A 16,624-nucleotide genomic window follows, 5' to 3' on the forward strand; every position below is an offset into this window, starting at 1 on the left:
TGAACATCATCGCTTCCATAGTATGGAAAGGGCTGTTCTATGTTTCTGTTTACATCATGAACTGAGCTGAACCCGTGACGACTTGCCATAATGACCAACCACATAACCCTAGATGCCGATCCATACTCCGGGGTGCACTTGTGGTATTCACCTTCCTCAAGTATTTTCGACTCGAATCCTGTTTCGAGTGAGTGTTTTCCACAGTGGATGGATTGGTTTTCTGGTACAAACGCTCATATAAGGTTTCTTCTCCACACCCCACATCATACATTTATCCGCGCACATCCGGTCCTCTATTACGTATTTTCCATGACCTTGAACGAAGCACAACTCCTCTTATTCAGACTTAGTATGCTGTGACTGAATTGTCCCTTGGAAACGCGCGAGATAGGCATCTTAGCCTAGCGGAATAAACCGAGGTCCACTCTTTCTGGAGGCAGCTTAAGGTCTAATCAGTTTATTACTACTTCAGTGTGCGCCTTCTGCAAACAGGTGTCTTGTGAATTCTTCCAGTATCGTGGTAATCTGGCAAGTCAAATATCCCTATCTATTTTCGAAGCAATCGCATCTCCTTTCGTGTGTACCCGCCCAGAGTCAGCTGTCAACAATGACCAAGACGATACCCATAAGCTCAACCAGGAACACATGCTATGCCAAGTACAATAGACTCAGGTCTGCTTATACTAGGCCGCCGTTAATATACTCATCCCTTAATACCCACCTCAGCCGTTGCCACTAAAGTAATCTACAGGGCTCGGAAGATCACCGAGGAAGAGGTTTCCACTCGCTAACGCTGCCTTTTCAGTACTGGAGCCCAGTATAGGTCGTACAGATTCGCAAGCATGGAGCCCAGAGAATCTGTAGTGCGTCATGGAATCATACATGGCTTCGGGGCCAAGACCGAGGTTGGACGGGAATCCTTCAAATAGTGTTATTCACAACGGGTTTTCTGCGTGTTTAGGACTAGCATAATCGCCTTGCTGAGCAAATAGTTGAGATGAACAGGGGCATGTGGGATAATTAATAAAGAGATTATATTATCGGATTCGATATAGCATGATTGGGAGAGTGTGGCTTAGCTACAGTTACTCCTGGAGATTGCGGAGGGAAGCTCCTACGAGGCAGAAGAAAAATAAATCACGCAAAGGCAAAAGAAAGGGAAAATTAATTATGTATTCTGGAAAGTTATGCATCAAAGAAGAGCAGTGCCCTGGTGCCCCGTTGCCCGTAATTGTGTCACTCTGTGCAATCTTCTAGCCCAGCCGATGCATCGAACATGCAGCACTCAGATATTCTCCAACGGAAACTTTCAGGTACATTGAAATGCACCTCTCGGCATCCAGGCATTTAGCTCTAGCCGAGCCAATAACACTTAACATCAAGGAGGAGAAAAGATGGATAACGCGTCGTGCTAATAGATTTAATCTATTGTGGGCAAGCACGTGGGCCTCCTGTTGGCGGAGATCAGCTGCCGATTTGCCCTAATTGTCAATGATCGTCTCTTTCGGCAGCAACGGAATACATACTGGAAAAGAAAGTAACTCCTTCATTCTCGCAACATGAGGAAGGAGATGAAAGAGAAAGTCCTACATAAAAGACGCCTGTTCCGCGATGGAACTAATTGAACAATTGTCTTTCCCACCCGAACCGTCGCCATGCATTTCCCGCTCACTCTCGCTGTCCTGCCCCTCGCAGCCCAGGCTGTGAATATTATTTCCGGCAACGATGACGGATGGGCCGAGAAGAACATCCGTACTCTCTACGATACGTTGACCGCGGATGGTCACTCGGTCGTGATTTCGGCGCCAGCGGAAAACAAGAGCGGAACAGGTATGTTCTCTCCTTGTGCTCTCCTACCTACTCACACTAGGATCTAACCAATTGCACAATGTAGGCTCCTCGGACGCAGAGCCTACGGAATTGACCGAAGCCTGCGAATTTGACAGCTGCCCAGAAGGCAGCCCCGCAGTGGGAAACAACGCTACCCAGCCGCGCTGGAACTACGTGAACTCATACCCTGTCACGTCGATCAAATATGGTATCCAAAACCTCTCAACCACCTATTTCAACGGCAACCCAGACCTGGCCGTCACCGGTCCAAACGTCGGCGCCAACCTAGGAGTGGCGAACGCCATTTCCGGCACAGTAGGAGCCGCCTGCTACGCCGCGCACGACGCGGGTATCCCAGCAATCGCCTTCTCCGGCTCCAGCGGTTCTGCAACCGCATGGGATGATCCCACGCCTGAGTACGCTACTATTTACGCCCAACTGGCGACCAAGGTCGTCGACAAGGTCGTGGCTGCCGGCACGCCCTATCTCCCCGAGGACGTCTACCTTAACGTCAACTTCCCCAAGGTTGACGACTGCGCCAGCGTCGACGATTACAAGTTTGTGCTGTCGCGCATTTACACCGCTGTGCCGCTTATTTCGGGCGATGATGTGGAAACTTGCAGCAACGATAAGCGACTGCCGACTGAGACTAAGGTCACGGGTTCGGGCTGCTATGTGAGTATCTCGGTGGGCAATGCCTCGAACAAGAGGGATGCGAATGCGACGGTCCAAGAGGAGGTGCTGAACAAGTTGGGCGATTTCTTGACTTGTCTGCCTTAATTAGATTAACTGATTGCGCCACGATCCACTGGCTCGGAGATGCATGGTTAGGGTAATTTATATTAAAACCGTTGCGTGGCCGCTTGGTTGCATGCCATTGGCAATATTGTACAGTTTCTATAGCCAAGTTAATTACTATTGGTGTCATAACTTAATTTTGCCTAAACCTGCCCGACTGTTAATCTTTCTTGTCTCTGAATTGTAGTACTGCACATTCGTTTGAACTAAGGAAGATAGCTCTGTGAGCCCGAATCCTTCATCATGCAGAGAATAGGCTAGCAGGGATGGCTGCATAACATGAGACGCATTAAGCGCATTATCTGCTTGATTAGTTAAAATCTCCGAAAGATAAGACATACTAGAATAGGCTCGAAAAGGCGCACAGCGCGATAGACATGTCTAACGTATTGCGACACGACATGGGTTATGGCATCCATCGAATGCAGTAGCACTCTTACGAGCAAAACTATTTAGCACTAGAAGCAGTAGTTCTACAAAAGCCGCTTCCGATTGGCAGCTATCGAGGGGACGGTCACGACCTGAGACAAGAAATGCGTTAGCTGTCAGTCCATCGAACGGTGCCTGGCATGTTAACTTAAACAGTAGAACCCACTCCCCGCCAAGCCAGGAACAGGATCAGTCCGATAGAACCCTGACTTATCCATTGACGATCCTTTCAGGTACCACGTTCCTGATATCGTTCGGTTGGCCGGATATCGCGCTCTTCCGCAAGGAGGGTCCGCATGTGATCGGCATAACGTCGGAGAATTGTTCGCGCGAAGGAATAGGGATCGACGAACTATGCTGAGTGGTTCGGTCGCTCGTATAAAGGGTAACGGGCGTCTTGTAGGAACAATGTCGGTCAATTGAATGATCGTCAGCCTCAAACAGTCTCCAAAATGGTCTCGAAACTTCTTCTCCTTACCGCTGCGCTGTCGCAGCTCGTTCAGGGCGGTCTCATTCGCCGAGAATCCATTGATCATGACAAAGTGGTGGGATTTCCTGAGACAGTTCCCTCAGGAACCATTGGCGATGTGTACAAGGCGTATCAGCCGTTGCTGAAAGTCGTCAATGGATGTGTCCCTTTCCCTGCCGTAGATGCCCAAGGAAACGTCAAGTAAGCACGGAATACCTCGTCATAACCCCGTCGAATCAAGCATACTAAGTACGAACAGCGGCGGCCTCGATATCTCAGGCTCTAGCGACGGCGACTGCTCCAAGAGCGATGGACAAGTCTACGTCCGCGGCGGCAAGTCCGGTGACAAGTACGCCCTCATGTACTCGTGGTATTTCCCCAAGGACCAGGCCGCGCCCGGCATGGGACACCGCCACGATTGGGAGGGTGTGATCGTCTGGATCTCTGACCCGGCCAAGACATCCGCGGATAACATTCTTGCCGTGTGTCCGTCCGGTCATGGCAAATGGGATTGCTCGAAGGATGGCTACACGCTCCAGGAGACACACCCGTTGATCAAGTACTACAGTGTCTGGCCTGTGAACCACCAGTGCGGTCTTACGAATGAAGTCGGCGGATCTCAGCCTTTGGTTGCTTATGAGAGCTTGCCGGAGCCCGCGAAGAATGCGTTGGAGTCTGCCGACTTCGTCAAGGCAAATGTGCCGTTTAAGGAAGAGAACTGGGCTGAGAATCTGGGGGAGGCTACTTTCTAAATTCTAAGCAATGTAAAGGCTTTGCATGAGTAAAGCATATGTATAGGGTAGAGCACATTCTATATAATGTTTAAACTGAGAGAAACCATTGGACATAACTTTTCTAGTTGCACAATGCTTAGAACAGCAGTTTTAGCATTTTTGCCAGCTCTGCAACGTCTCAGTTATGCCAACATGGACGTCCTTTGTTAATATTTATATTATTTTCTTCTCTTTGATGCATCATATGTGAGAATTACAAGGCATGAATATGCACAAGTGACAGTGAAGTAATTGCTGGCACCAGATCCACACCTCACCCCGGGCAGACAATCTAGCTTTAGATATTAAGCTATACGACTAACCTCGCAAAAGATTGCTCTACCATCTTCCTGTTAGTGATGGTTTTGCATAGTAATGTAACTTGCCTCCACTACTTTAACAATCGGAGACTAAAAGTTAATGATGCTCTCGCATTGTGCATTATGTTAGCTTGAGTTTGGTATTAAACTAATCTAGTCGTCAAGTCTAGTTCATAGAATGTCAGAGAAATGGTTTTAGTAATTGATAATTCGCGGTAGTCTTCATCACAGTGAAAATAAACTACAGTTCTGAAAGCAAGCGATTCACTACGCAGATAGGATAGGCTAGACTAGTACAACAACTATAGTCAATTGAGGCTGTGGCTCATATGAGCTCACAGAAAAGTATCTATAATACAGTTTTCGAAAGCATTCCTATTTCCCTTCAGCGCACACAATATCTTGAGCCCTAATGATGTCTTCCCTTGACGTCTTCGGTTGGCGTCAATGCTTAGCGGGAGGCAGCAGCAGAAGAAGAGGGAGCAGCCGAGGAAGATGGAACAGCCGAAGAAGAGCGAGAGGGAGTAGGGGCAGCGGAAGAGGATGGGGCAGCGGAGGAGGAGGCACCAGAGCTCGAGGCAGGGGTGGTAGCAGCGGCGCCAACAGTGAGAGCAGTGCCGGTCGAGGTAATGGCAGAGGTGGCCTGGGTGACTCCAGTAGCGGCTCCAGTGTAGAGGGTAGGACCAGGGACTGGGTAGCTGGAGACGGACTGGTAGATGTTGAAGATGATGCCATCACCGGTGGGGGTGTAGAGCTCGGTTCCAACGACACCAGCGGGCTTGTCGGTACCATCACCGTTGACCTTCAGGTTGAAGCAAGAGGGGTAGTTCTGAGCACCACCCTCAGTGCCGGCGGAGTGGAGAGCAATCAACTCGTGGCGGAGGACATAGTATCCCGGGGCAATCGACTTGGGGATTTCGACGAGCCAGGTGTTGTTGTTCTTGATCAACTGGTCGTCGCCCCAGACACCGGGGACGCTGGAGCCATCAACAATACCGACACCATCGATCTTGAAGAACTCAAGAGATGTCTTGTCAACTGAGGCACAGTTGGGCTCGCAGCGGGCAAGGTAGTCAACGACAGGGCCGTGGTGAGATTCGGGCCATGGGGTCCATTGAAGGCTGATGCGGTCTCCGGCGTTGACCTCGACGTAGCCCTTGCCAGCGGTAGCGTTCTGGTGGCAGATGATGTCGGGGGAAGAGTAGTCATCAGGGGCAAGAGGGCCGTTGCCAGTGTTGGGAGTGGTCCAAGCGGCTACAGTGGGGGCATTTTCGCCCATGTAGGGGAAAGAGTTGATATCAAATCCCTCGTAGTAGACGCCGTTGATCACAATGTTGCTGACATGGCCGTGGGCAGCGACCTTGGTGGCCGAGAGGAGGGCCGTCAGAAGAGAGGCAGATTGAAAGTGACGCATTTTGTCAAGGCAAAGGAAGAATTTCAGTCAATGAAGGGAGCTAAGTAGTGAAAGAGTGATAGATGCGAACCAGCGCAACGAATGTATAGGTTTAGCCGGATAGGCAAAGAATAAAGATGTCGAAAGAAAGACTGGGTGCTTGGACGGATGAAAAGAATGTGCGAGCCCATTGTCCTTTTTAAACCACGAAGATGAATATGGCCGTCACCCTGTATCTCACACCTCAAACGACCGTTCGTCTTTTCTGCATGCACGATGACCCATCACTTGCGTGCCCTGGAAGGATAACCCGAAGAAAAGCCACCAGACATTGTGGTTCCACAAGCGCCGAAGTAATCAATGTGAGATTATACGGTGATCAAAGAGCTATTGAATGTTGACTTCAACCGGATAGGGTATTTTCTCGGGTCTTCCACCGAGGATACCGACTCTGCCAGGAGTTTAAGCGTAGCAGATTGATTTAAATTGGCGCCGATCCCCGTTAGTCGGTTTGGGGGTGAAATTATCCGTAGCATGGATCCACCACTCACGCCCTTGAAAACCCTTAGCCGCGACAAGAGTGGAGATGGTCTAACTAACAATAATCGTTATTATCCTTACTGCAGTCCTAGTGTACTTTATCACTGGTATGCAAACCCTGATTGCCGGGATTACCTCACTCCATAAGGTTGTTTCATGTCCATGTTGACTGTCACACCATCATGAAGACAAGTCTACAGAATTGGCGAATCGGCTGGTGTGTAGACATGGCAAAGACCCCAAAAGTTGCCGAGGAATTATACCAGCTTTGCATTCTTCCGCCTCTAATAAGCAGCCAAGCCGGGGAATTATTGCAATGTAATATTAATATTTACCTTACTGACTCAAGACCATCCTTCGCTCCGAACCCGGGCCAATAGAGCACTCTATGAGGATTCTCAATGTCTTCTCATTGGCCTTCTGGGACCCGAAGGGCCACTACTGAGTGCCACTACTGAGCGCCAAAGCTCATATTATATCTGCAGGTACAGGAAAAGCGAGACTTTATCCATCTAATGGGGCAGAGGTAGGCGAGACTATTGGTTCCACAATCCAAATTCATATCTACAATACACACCAGCAGCTTGTCGAAGGCAATTAGACTGCAGTCCCATCCAATTCTATGCTAGATCATTTGGGTCATGCAAAGATTCGAAACTCCCATATTCAGCTATTACATATCAACGACCGACTCAAGATATCTTTGGGATGCGATGATCTCACTGACATTGTGGGTCTTCGCTGTTGGATCTGTATATATAGCTGGTGTAGAAACTAGCACATTACCTCACGTTTCTTTCCTGAACATGCTTCTAGAGTTAGTGTGGATACTACATGGCTCATAAAGCCACTATTAAGGTACTCCCGCACCCAAATAGGCACAGAAGTCCATCCCCCTTCGCGTCTATCATGCTGCAAAACACGGCATATGCATAGTATCTAAGCTACACAAGATGGATACACTTCCCTTCCCCTTTCATCTGCCCCATAGATCGTCGGCTTTTCTATAGTAGTATTGCAGCTATGATCATCCTACTCATACGAAACCCTGATCTGAAAAAGGAAATTATACCTCATTGTAATGATCCACTTCTAAAAGATATTTAGGAGAGGAGTTATCTGTGAAGAATAAAAGTCTGTGGAGATCTCACGTCATATCGGTTAATCACACTCATAATTAACCAGTAGCCAGCATGCTTACCGGTTGGCCAAAAGGCCAAGTTTGGCGGGTGTTCTAGCCTTGGACCAAATTATATCCAACAGAAGAACAATAGAAGCCCTAATGCTAGTTGCTTATCCCATTTCTACACCTATACTAAAAGAGATACTCCTTACCTTGGAGTAATCTACTAAGACCCGCTAAGGGTATATATTGTCAACTAAATCATGATGGCTATACATATATTGTTAGACGATTACATTATTTGGACTGTTGATAATAAAGTAGGTTTATACGTGCTGCGAAAGACTGGCTCAGGTGTTCCTGTGCCTTCGTGTATGTCGTAGGTGAATTATGTTATTAGTCGGCTATTTTATCACCAGACATACTGGCGTGGACAACAAGGGCAGCCAAAAGACTCAAAATGCACTTAAGAGAACAAGATTGCTACAAACGAAACAAAGAATAAAGAGGAATGAACGAGAAGAATGGCATGCAGTAAAAAGAAGAGGGGAGAAAATCTCCAAAAAAGAATGACCGACGCAGGGATCGAACCTGCAATCTCTTGATTCGTAGTCAAGCGCCTTGCCATTGGGCCAGCCGGCCAATTGTTGAATAACAGCACAATAATTAACATTATTAACCAAATTTAAGTACACAATCTGTTTTCCCTAGCATCAGATATTTGACCCGAAATCATAATCGCGAAATGCTCTTCTTGGCTTGGATTGCTGAGAGATGTCACAATAGCTTTCAAAGACCACCACCGATTCTATTCTTTTTCTTATTCTTAGCTCTAGTACTATATACTTAATTTGTTTCACAGTAATTTGAGAAGTTATAGTTTGTACGGTATTTAATATTGTGTAAAATATCGTATGCTAAAATATATATCTGCGGATAGACAAAGGTGATCATCTAGACGCGAGTTGTACCAGAAAAACGACTTAGCAAGTATATACTCTGCTCTGTAGTATCTAATAGTGTTTACTGAGAAATCTAAGAAAAGCAAAAGAAAAAATCAATCAAGCGCGGAGACTTTGGGGGACTATATATACAATGTACACGAACACACACAACTTCTAGTTATAAGTGTCTGTTTTGAATATCTTCTATAAAGAGAGAGTAAGTAATATGTTCTGCTAGTTTGGAATATGGCGACAGGTATTTAAGTGTACTAATATTTCTAGTAACCATGTAAGGCCCTGTGAGACCTCTAGTTGAGGATTTTCAAATCATACACTATGCGCTCAGAGCCATCAATACCAGCTACAATGATCTCACCCCATTGATTAAATTGAACAGAATACGGCAGATCTATATCACAATTCTTTGGCAATGTCTACCCCGAGCCAATGATAAAAGACATCTATGCAGAGCTAAGTATACATACAAAATAATCGACATGTGTGCTTGTGCTGCATGCCCAGCAGTAAATAATGAGGCAACTGAAGCCACTATTCCAGTAGTCCTCCATCGAGTACCGACCTTCTCCAATGAAACCCATAACTGGCCACTCAATGAGTCATCTATTTCAGCTCACCCTGTCCATTGCACATCTTAAGAGGGTACTTATCACCCAGGCAAGTGGTGATCACACCCTGCACCCAGTCCAGCTTGGCCTGCTGGTAGGAGACGCTCTTCCGGTCGAACGAATCAGCCTGGAAGTACTCATATTGACCCTTGCCAGGAGCACCGCTGAAAACATATCCCCTGCGGCGGTGAGTCAAGGGGTTGCTAACAATGGCACCCCACTTGTCCTTGGGGATCGTCATGGTAGCCGTGCCGGTAAGCGTGTTGGTAACGGTATCTTGGTAGTTGATGCTGGCGCCAATCTGGAGCCACTTCTCGACAGTAGCAGTGAAAGACGCGCCGACGCTGATGCTGTTGGCAACACTCTGACCAGCGGCAATGGCGACAGTTGCATCGGCTCCGTTGGCGTGAGTGATGGGGGACATGGCGATATCCCAACCCAGGAATTCCTGGTCGGGGAGAGGGATGATGATCTGAGCATCACCGCGCTTCTGAAGACCGGTGAAGCCCTCAGACTTGAAGGAGCGAGGGAGGTTATCGGTCGGGGGCTCGAGCGGGATACCATTCAGGTGGGACTCAAGGTCCTTTCTCTCAACAGCCTTGGTAGTGCCATCACCGAGGACGAGGATGGCCTTATCAGCGGAGACTTGTTCGGCGGGGAGAGCCGTAGTGAGAGCACTGTTGGCACAGAGGGAGGCCAGCAAGACGAAGGGCACCTTCATGATGTCGAGATGAGCAACCGGATTGCTAAAGATGTATTAAACGGGATTGAAAAGGCTGTTGGAAAGAGAACAAGTCGGAGAGAGGGAGGTCAATGACGGGAGGGAGGCTTCTATATAGAATCTGGCCAAGGGGAGTGTGTGGATTTCTCATTGAAAATCCAATGAGACCGAATATCAAAATGAATACCTCCGAATCAGGAGCCGCTCTCGGCATAGCTGACGTGCCATTCACCATGGGGTGTCGGAAGATTGACAGGCGATCCATCCGTCTCGTTTGGAAGGAATTCTCCGAGGATTGCCCGGAGACAGATGAGCTTTTTAGAAACAGTCCAAGTCTAAAGGATCTTGTGCTAGTTGAATATCACCCTAATATTTGGAAGGCAGCAGTAGATAGCCAGCATGTAGGAAACAATAATTCCCGCATATTAATCTAATTAACTTTATGCTGAAGAATGTACGTACTCAGACATAGGGTCCATGTTCCTGTCGATCATCGGTCGTGGACCCAAGACGTCGGGCTATTGGCCATGATTTAACGTTAACTCAGACCACTGCGGGCCTTATTGCTTGGAGAGACATACAGGAACTTGGTGAGGTGGAGCAAAGCTGACGAGCTTTCCCCAGGGATCAGTAGCAATGGGGGATAGTCATACACTATCACACATTTGATTGCACCCTGCCCCACAAGCGTCAACGAACTACGAGTAAAATGAATTCTGATGGCCTCACCATGGAGCACAGCCACTGATATCAAGGCTCTAATCTATATTTTTGCCACCCGCTGTTCCTTTGCCTTACTATCTTGTACCCTGAGGGCATCCACATCGCCCAGCCGTGTTGATCGCTTCCAAAATGATCGACTCGGGTATCCCCACGTGGTTCCGATTGGATCTACAGGTGAGACAATAACGTGCTACTAATGCGACGAAGGATGAAACGCAGTCCTGCATATGCATTTAATGTCCTGAAGTGAAACATATCCCGCGCTGGGAGACGTTGGCTAGCCGGAAATAGAGTCCCGGATCGCTGCCGGTACCTGCATAATCAACGGCCAAGCACATCATTCTGATACCAGCCATGTCATGAGAAGTCTTGTCGGGTCGCTGATTGTGATCGTGGGATCTACATGGGGAATCTTCGGATATTTCGCCTGGGACCAAGACATGCAATTACCATGGCAGGAGCCCCAGGTTCGGCTGTGTACACATATACTCCGCCATGAATACCTTTGATGACCGTTCGTCATCTTTCTTAAGTACTACCGTTGCTCGCAAACGTCAAGAGTTCAATCTAGGATTCCAAACCCCCAGCACACCACCTACCGTTTCTCACTTCTTCGTCGGGACTTAACATAAGCAAACATGAAGGCATCCCTCTCTTTGATTGTTGCAGCTCTGGCCGCTGGGTACGAGAATTCTTTTTCCGCCTAATCCATCATGACCACTGGCAGTATTAACGGTTCTCTAGTGTCGTTGCGGATCTTCATTATACTGGTGTTTGCATTGACACCAACGGCGGTGTGGTACGTGTTGACATCATCTTTTTCTTTCTTTCTTTTTTCAATCTAACAATTTGCCTAGGATACCTACAACCGAGCTGCCACTGAGAAGGCTTGCGCCGCGTACAAGAAGCGCAACACCGGTGACAAGCAATGGGATCAGTGCCCTGACTGCACAGTGAAGAATGAGAAGGACCTCCTCTACTATTGTGACTCTGCCGCCCAGCACATTGGAGGTGACGAGTTGAACTATTACTGCAAGCAGAGCGGCGCCGGTGATAGTGTGGCCTGGTAGATGCAGTTTCGTGGACTTGACTAGGGGCAACGCAATTATAGTGGATGGGTTTGGGTTAGTCGAAAGGCAGTCAGCGAGTATTGTACCTCTTTTTACAACATGTATATCACAGAATATTCTCTTGATTAATGGGCCCTCGAAAGGGGTCTGCAAACAAAGGGCGACACGCACTTATCGTTAGTTTGAACCAACCTGTACTTGAAACACTAGTCCAAGGGACGAACCATGGAGCGAATCTAATAGCGTGATTCTATCTCTATTCTCGTAGTTAGCAAGCATGACTAATAAATCTATCCGGAGAACGTTATGGCGTGGCTATAGAGCAACGTATTGATCTAAACTAGTAGGTTCTGTTGCAAGGTTGAATCTGAAGGGGCACTTATACGGACATCATGCACGACTGCTTCGCTTGATTTTTACTACTAATTATCACTTACCGCCGACGCCTGAAATCCTGAATCATAAGCTGCACTACAATCAACGCGAGGGTTTTGAGTCTCTATTGTAAAGTGCACCACACTTTTTCAGCCATTCTAAATGACGTTGGGCAATCAATTCAGGCAATAGTAGCAGACAGCATGATAAGATCTACAAATAGCTAAGGTTCGCCTTACGGAAAATCAGGGGGAGCCAGAATTAAGTGGTGAACTATGGCACGTAATGAAACACCAGGATAGTTGATATAGACCCTGATTGTGATGCATGGATATTAAGAAGATTATAATTAGTCTGCATGCTAACATGATGAGATCACGCGCACATTAAACATTATCCTATAACCAATTTTCTGCCTATCTCAAAGACAGTCCATCAGCGGTCCCAGAGGGAGTGTCAAGTAAAATCGAAAGAGAAGGTTGATGCATTTCATTGTATGTCTCTTAGCCATTCTCCGCCGTTCGTAAGATATAAAGATCCATGCATTCGCAGTATGTCGATATTATCGTGATTAAACATTATATGAAGGTCGGAAACGGCAGTATTAGACATTAATAGCCAAAGATATGTCTCGTAAGTTGTCATGATTATCTTTATCACGAAGCGGATATTGTCGCTAATAAGAGCCTTAGGTATTCGTCTTGCGGGGTTGCTTCCTGTGGCGATCACAAGCCCAGCAGGCCCAGACGAACAAAATGAAATGAAGGACCCTGTTCAAGTCAGTCCAAGTACCGTTTCAATGCAGGAACTGTTGTTTATCTTACGAAGTGAGCAAGGCCATCGCAAATCCAAAAAACTCAACCTTCGGCAATGTGGTATCTATGCAGACGGATCTACGACAGGAATAGCCTCCTTCCGCGATTGGTGTCAACACGATCATCGTGACGAGTGTAGTAGCAAATACTGCTGCAAAAGCAATAAAGTCGAATGCAATATAAACGCCAGGATGGAGGGATCGACGGAGAAGGAGCCAGGCTGTCAAGGGCACAAGAGACCAAAGCACTGCATATGAAGCCTGCTCTGCAATATCAGCTTCCGTGGAGATAGGGTCAGACAGCAAATTGAGATGGCTCGCTTACAGTAGCTAATATCATGACACACAGCGAAGCGCCATTAAGATCGGTATATACGTGGTCATGGGCTTTTATCGCCCAGGCGAATACCACCAACGTCGTGAAAGCGCTGACAATCGCAGCTATACGAAGCGAGAAGATGGCCGGATGGCCATCCTGCAAAAGACGGTTCTTGTCTGTCATGATTGGCCGGCAGAAGAATTCTGAATTTATTGACTTAGAATAAGCTTGCAGTATCTATTCACAATCCAGAAAAAGCTGCAGGATACATCTTTTTGTATGATCTTCATGGGATAGAGGTTTGTTTATAGAGTTTCTAGCCACACTGGTGATCTACACGATAACATCAGCCAAGACCAAACACGAGGTTGAGCCAACACAGCCATAATTGCCGAGTTGGGTACCAGCGACCCAATAGGAATTGGCAACTAAGAAAATTGCGCCAAAAATATACCAGATGGTACTGTTGCACTGCCCTATGCATGGGTAGTACCTCCATTAAAGCCGTCGCTGACCTCGGCTGGAGATTTGAGGCTGACCAATTGGGAGAAGTTATCATCCAACTGTATTGCGTTGGCTTCCTAGTTTCCTTCATTGGCTGTAATCTTGGAGGCACTAAATGAACCTGGTATTAGACCATATGCATGTTTTTCTGGATCCGCTATAAGGTCAATCACAAGAGTCATGGGAAGCTCAGACAAGCCCAAGTACTATATACCATGATCAATATTGCACCGTCCGTACGTACATAGTATTCTGCACGTGTAAAAAATGGATTTAATTTAATATTTTTTTTGGCTTGCTTTATTTGCGCGGACCTTTGCGTGTTCACCAAATATGACTTTCGTGCATGAAGTTTGAGTGGTAGAGCTCCATGATGATTAGTGTTAACCTTCCATGCTGCCTTATGTGTACGACATGATATTACATAAACTAAACCTGGTGGTACTGCCGGTCAGCAGGACCTCGCCTGTATCTGCCTATAATCACTGGCTTTCCTTCCTGTGACCTTTAGTTTCGTTATTATGAGTGTGAGATTGCAGAGATTGGTATGTGAGACCATCGTTCCTCCCTCCGCTTGCTAGCGATAGTGGGTGGGCTAATCAATACCGATTCGGTGCCAAGCGACAACAAGTATTATAATAGACTGCTTTTAGTACCCACTCAGAAGCTTGGATAGGGTACGCTGTGTTTCAAGCTTCTCGCCGAGACTAATGTTGGTTTGGGGAGGAGTTGATCAATGCGCGTAATTTACAATGACAATTTATCCGTATGAGACTCGCTCAAGATAAGTTGAACGTAGTTGATGGACCCTTGTCTCATAGTGTCGATATGCTGACGACTATCTTCCGTCTCTTAGGGCCGATGGGCGGGGGATGCCGCATCGGGCTTTTCCGATCCCTTTGGGATTCATCCAGACTGAGAGCTTAGACGCTCAATTTGAATGGACCCCCCATATAAAGGACGAGTACAGCCACAAAATGGGAGAAATATGGGAGAAACATAGCAACGAGGACATAGGGTTACTCGACAGTTCTTTACGCAAGGGTATTGTTACGTTATGGCTTAATGGTTACAGGTACTCGCGTCGTATACTGATCATCATACAATAGACACGAGCAGACGGGCGAAGCTTCGGGCCAAGACGCATCGGGTGTTTGACCGCACGACTTAGACAGAAAAGTACTGTACAGTTGTCAACGCATAAATCTAAGATCAATATCACTCATGGAGAAGGCAGAAATGGTCGGAACGCCTAGTTGTGAAGGCAACGATAAGAGCCTTTCAGCCAATGAGACACTCGAAATACAAAACAAAGCTTCTGTTAATGATACAACATCTATCCCAAATGGCGGGATCAAGGCTTGGATGCAAGTTATGGGAACGTTTTTCATTTTTTTCAACACATGGCAAGTTAGAGAAATATAACCCTGTTAATCTGGTCTGACGTGTATAGGGGTGTACTGAACACGTTTGGAGCTTATCAGACCTATTATGAGACCCAGAAGCTGTTTCCCTCGTCCTCTTCGAATATCTCCTGGATAGGTTCCGTGCAGTCGTCTTTGCTCCTAGTCTTAGGTCTGATAACCGGTCCGCTGTATGATGCGGGCTACTTTTATCCCCTTCTTTTTAGTGGCTCATTCATGATCGTGTTTGGGCAAATGATGCTGAGCCTCTCCAAGGAGTATTACCAAGTGCTGCTATCACAAGGGTTTTGTATCGGTCTTGGAACAGGCTTAATTCTCATTCCTGGCGTTGCTGTTCTCTCCACGTATTTTGGCACAAAGCTGGCCCTCGCGAATGGCGTTGCAGCTGCTGGGAGTGGGTTAGGTAAGCCATCATGGATCTTATTCGTGCTTTCCTGAAGTAGGGGGCGATCCTGACTTTTAGTGGCAGGAGGTATTCTATATCCGATTATCTTCCAACAACTTTTCGATCAAATTGGGTTTGCATGGACCTGTCGGGCGATTGGCCTCGTCATATTAGTCACGATAGCCATTCCTATCACGGTCTTTCGCTTGCGGGTGAAGCCATCTGGCAAACGGAAACTTCTGGACCTCGTGGCCTTCCGTGAGCCCGCGTATACGTTCTTTGTACTGGGAGGAACTCTCGAGTTCATCTCGCTCAACATACCATTTTATTATGTCAATACTTTGCTATCAGTGAGGGGATCGTCGCCAATGACCTTGGATTCTATCTGCTCTCAATTTTAACCACGGGGTCAGTTCTGGGGAGGATCTTACCAAACGTATTTGCCAATGCTATTGGCCCATTCAACATCATCTTTATATGCACGGGTATCTCGGGGGCCATGATGTTCGCATTGGTTCATTTATCTAGCCTAGCAGGAGTAGTCATCGTGGCTCTCCTCTACGGTTTCTTCACAGGAGCATTTGTATCGCTGCCGCCCACCTGCTTTGTCAAGCTTTCCCCAGATCGGGCTCTTATTGGCACCCGAATGGGGATGGGGTATGCAGTAATGACCATCGGAAATCTAGTCGGGACTCCAGCGGCTGGGGTTATCCTGCAAAACCGGGGCTTCAATGCCGTGTGGATCTTTGGGGGTGGGGTTTCGATCGCAGGAGGAATAGCTATGATGATTAGTAGGAATTTCCAAGGGGGTTGGAAACTACTAATTAGACAATAATATCGAGATGGTGGTATGCTTACCCACTCCTGTCATGTAGGAGCCATATGGACAAGCTCAAGCTATATGGCGTGCAACATGGGTCGTCTTCATGCACACCGAGAAACTGACAAGGGACAGCTCAGACACCTTTATTGCTCGCCCACGATATCCTTTCTTTCTCTCCTATCTCATTTATTTTTTGTTGTAGCTGTCCTTTCCCCCCCCTT

General features: G+C 47.2%; 7 protein-coding genes and 1 non-coding gene across 8 annotated transcripts; 4 read left to right on the forward strand and 4 right to left on the reverse strand.

The window, feature by feature from the left end:
- Positions 1-1,655: 1,655 nt before the first annotated feature.
- On the forward strand, positions 1,656-2,610 carry BDV27DRAFT_163118 (5'/3'-nucleotidase SurE; the record flags this gene model as incomplete). Its single annotated transcript, XM_032073503.1, has 2 exons — positions 1,656-1,830; positions 1,895-2,610. 2 exons carry the CDS (start codon positions 1,656-1,658, stop codon positions 2,608-2,610), a joined length of 891 nt encoding a protein of 296 aa, XP_031922011.1.
- An 899-nt stretch (positions 2,611-3,509) lies between these two features.
- On the forward strand, positions 3,510-4,278 carry BDV27DRAFT_150023 (NPP1 family protein; the record flags this gene model as incomplete). Its single annotated transcript, XM_032071161.1, has 2 exons — positions 3,510-3,727; positions 3,786-4,278. 2 exons carry the CDS (start codon positions 3,510-3,512, stop codon positions 4,276-4,278), a joined length of 711 nt encoding a protein of 236 aa, XP_031922012.1.
- Positions 4,279-4,944: 666 nt separating this feature from the next.
- Positions 4,945-6,033, reverse strand: BDV27DRAFT_168970 (putative endo-1,4-beta-glucanase; the record flags this gene model as incomplete). The annotated part of the gene is made up of 2 exons (XM_032074910.1): positions 4,945-4,968; positions 5,122-6,033. The coding sequence occupies 2 exons, from the start codon at positions 6,031-6,033 to the stop codon at positions 4,945-4,947; spliced, it is 936 nt and encodes a 311-aa protein (XP_031922013.1).
- Positions 6,034-8,245: 2,212 nt separating this feature from the next.
- BDV27DRAFT_t214 lies at positions 8,246-8,317 on the reverse strand. The gene has a single exon. It is a non-coding gene; the product is annotated as a tRNA-Arg (tRNA).
- A 923-nt stretch (positions 8,318-9,240) lies between these two features.
- Positions 9,241-9,966, reverse strand: BDV27DRAFT_163121 (uncharacterized protein; the record flags this gene model as incomplete). The annotated part of the gene is made up of 1 exon (XM_032073504.1): positions 9,241-9,966. The coding sequence occupies one exon, from the start codon at positions 9,964-9,966 to the stop codon at positions 9,241-9,243; it is 726 nt and encodes a 241-aa protein (XP_031922014.1).
- A 1,361-nt stretch (positions 9,967-11,327) lies between these two features.
- BDV27DRAFT_163122 (uncharacterized protein) lies at positions 11,328-11,759 on the forward strand (the record flags this gene model as incomplete). Its single annotated transcript, XM_032073505.1, has 3 exons — positions 11,328-11,371; positions 11,434-11,488; positions 11,547-11,759. 3 exons carry the CDS (start codon positions 11,328-11,330, stop codon positions 11,757-11,759), a joined length of 312 nt encoding a protein of 103 aa, XP_031922015.1.
- A 1,063-nt stretch (positions 11,760-12,822) lies between these two features.
- On the reverse strand, positions 12,823-13,450 carry BDV27DRAFT_163123 (uncharacterized protein; the record flags this gene model as incomplete). The annotated part of the gene is made up of 3 exons (XM_032073506.1): positions 12,823-12,904; positions 12,959-13,209; positions 13,274-13,450. The coding sequence occupies 3 exons, from the start codon at positions 13,448-13,450 to the stop codon at positions 12,823-12,825; spliced, it is 510 nt and encodes a 169-aa protein (XP_031922016.1).
- A 1,435-nt stretch (positions 13,451-14,885) lies between these two features.
- Positions 14,886-16,624, forward strand: BDV27DRAFT_136930 (major facilitator superfamily domain-containing protein). Its single transcript, XM_032068874.1, has 5 exons — positions 14,886-14,950; positions 15,009-15,177; positions 15,225-15,580; positions 15,653-16,359; positions 16,439-16,624. Exons 2-4 carry the CDS (start codon positions 15,011-15,013, stop codon positions 15,979-15,981), a joined length of 852 nt encoding a protein of 283 aa, XP_031922017.1. The 5' UTR covers positions 14,886-14,950; positions 15,009-15,010; the 3' UTR covers positions 15,982-16,359; positions 16,439-16,624.

The sequence above is a fragment of the Aspergillus caelatus genome, assembly GCF_009193585.1.
Source record: "Aspergillus caelatus strain CBS 763.97 unplaced genomic scaffold BDV27scaffold_296, whole genome shotgun sequence".
Classification (NCBI taxonomy): Eukaryota; Fungi; Ascomycota; class Eurotiomycetes; order Eurotiales; family Aspergillaceae; genus Aspergillus; species Aspergillus caelatus.

Coding starts and splice junctions, on each gene's coding strand:
- BDV27DRAFT_136930 (XM_032068874.1), top strand. CDS start 15,011: ATGGTCGGAACGCCTAGTTGTGAAGGCAACGATAAGAGCCTTTCAGCC. Junction 15,178..15,224: donor TTCATTTTTTTCAACACATG/GCAAGTTAGAGA, acceptor TGACGTGTATAG/GGGTGTACTGAACACGTTTG. Junction 15,581..15,652: donor CCTCGCGAATGGCGTTGCAG/CTGCTGGGAGTG, acceptor GGCGATCCTGAC/TTTTAGTGGCAGGAGGTATT.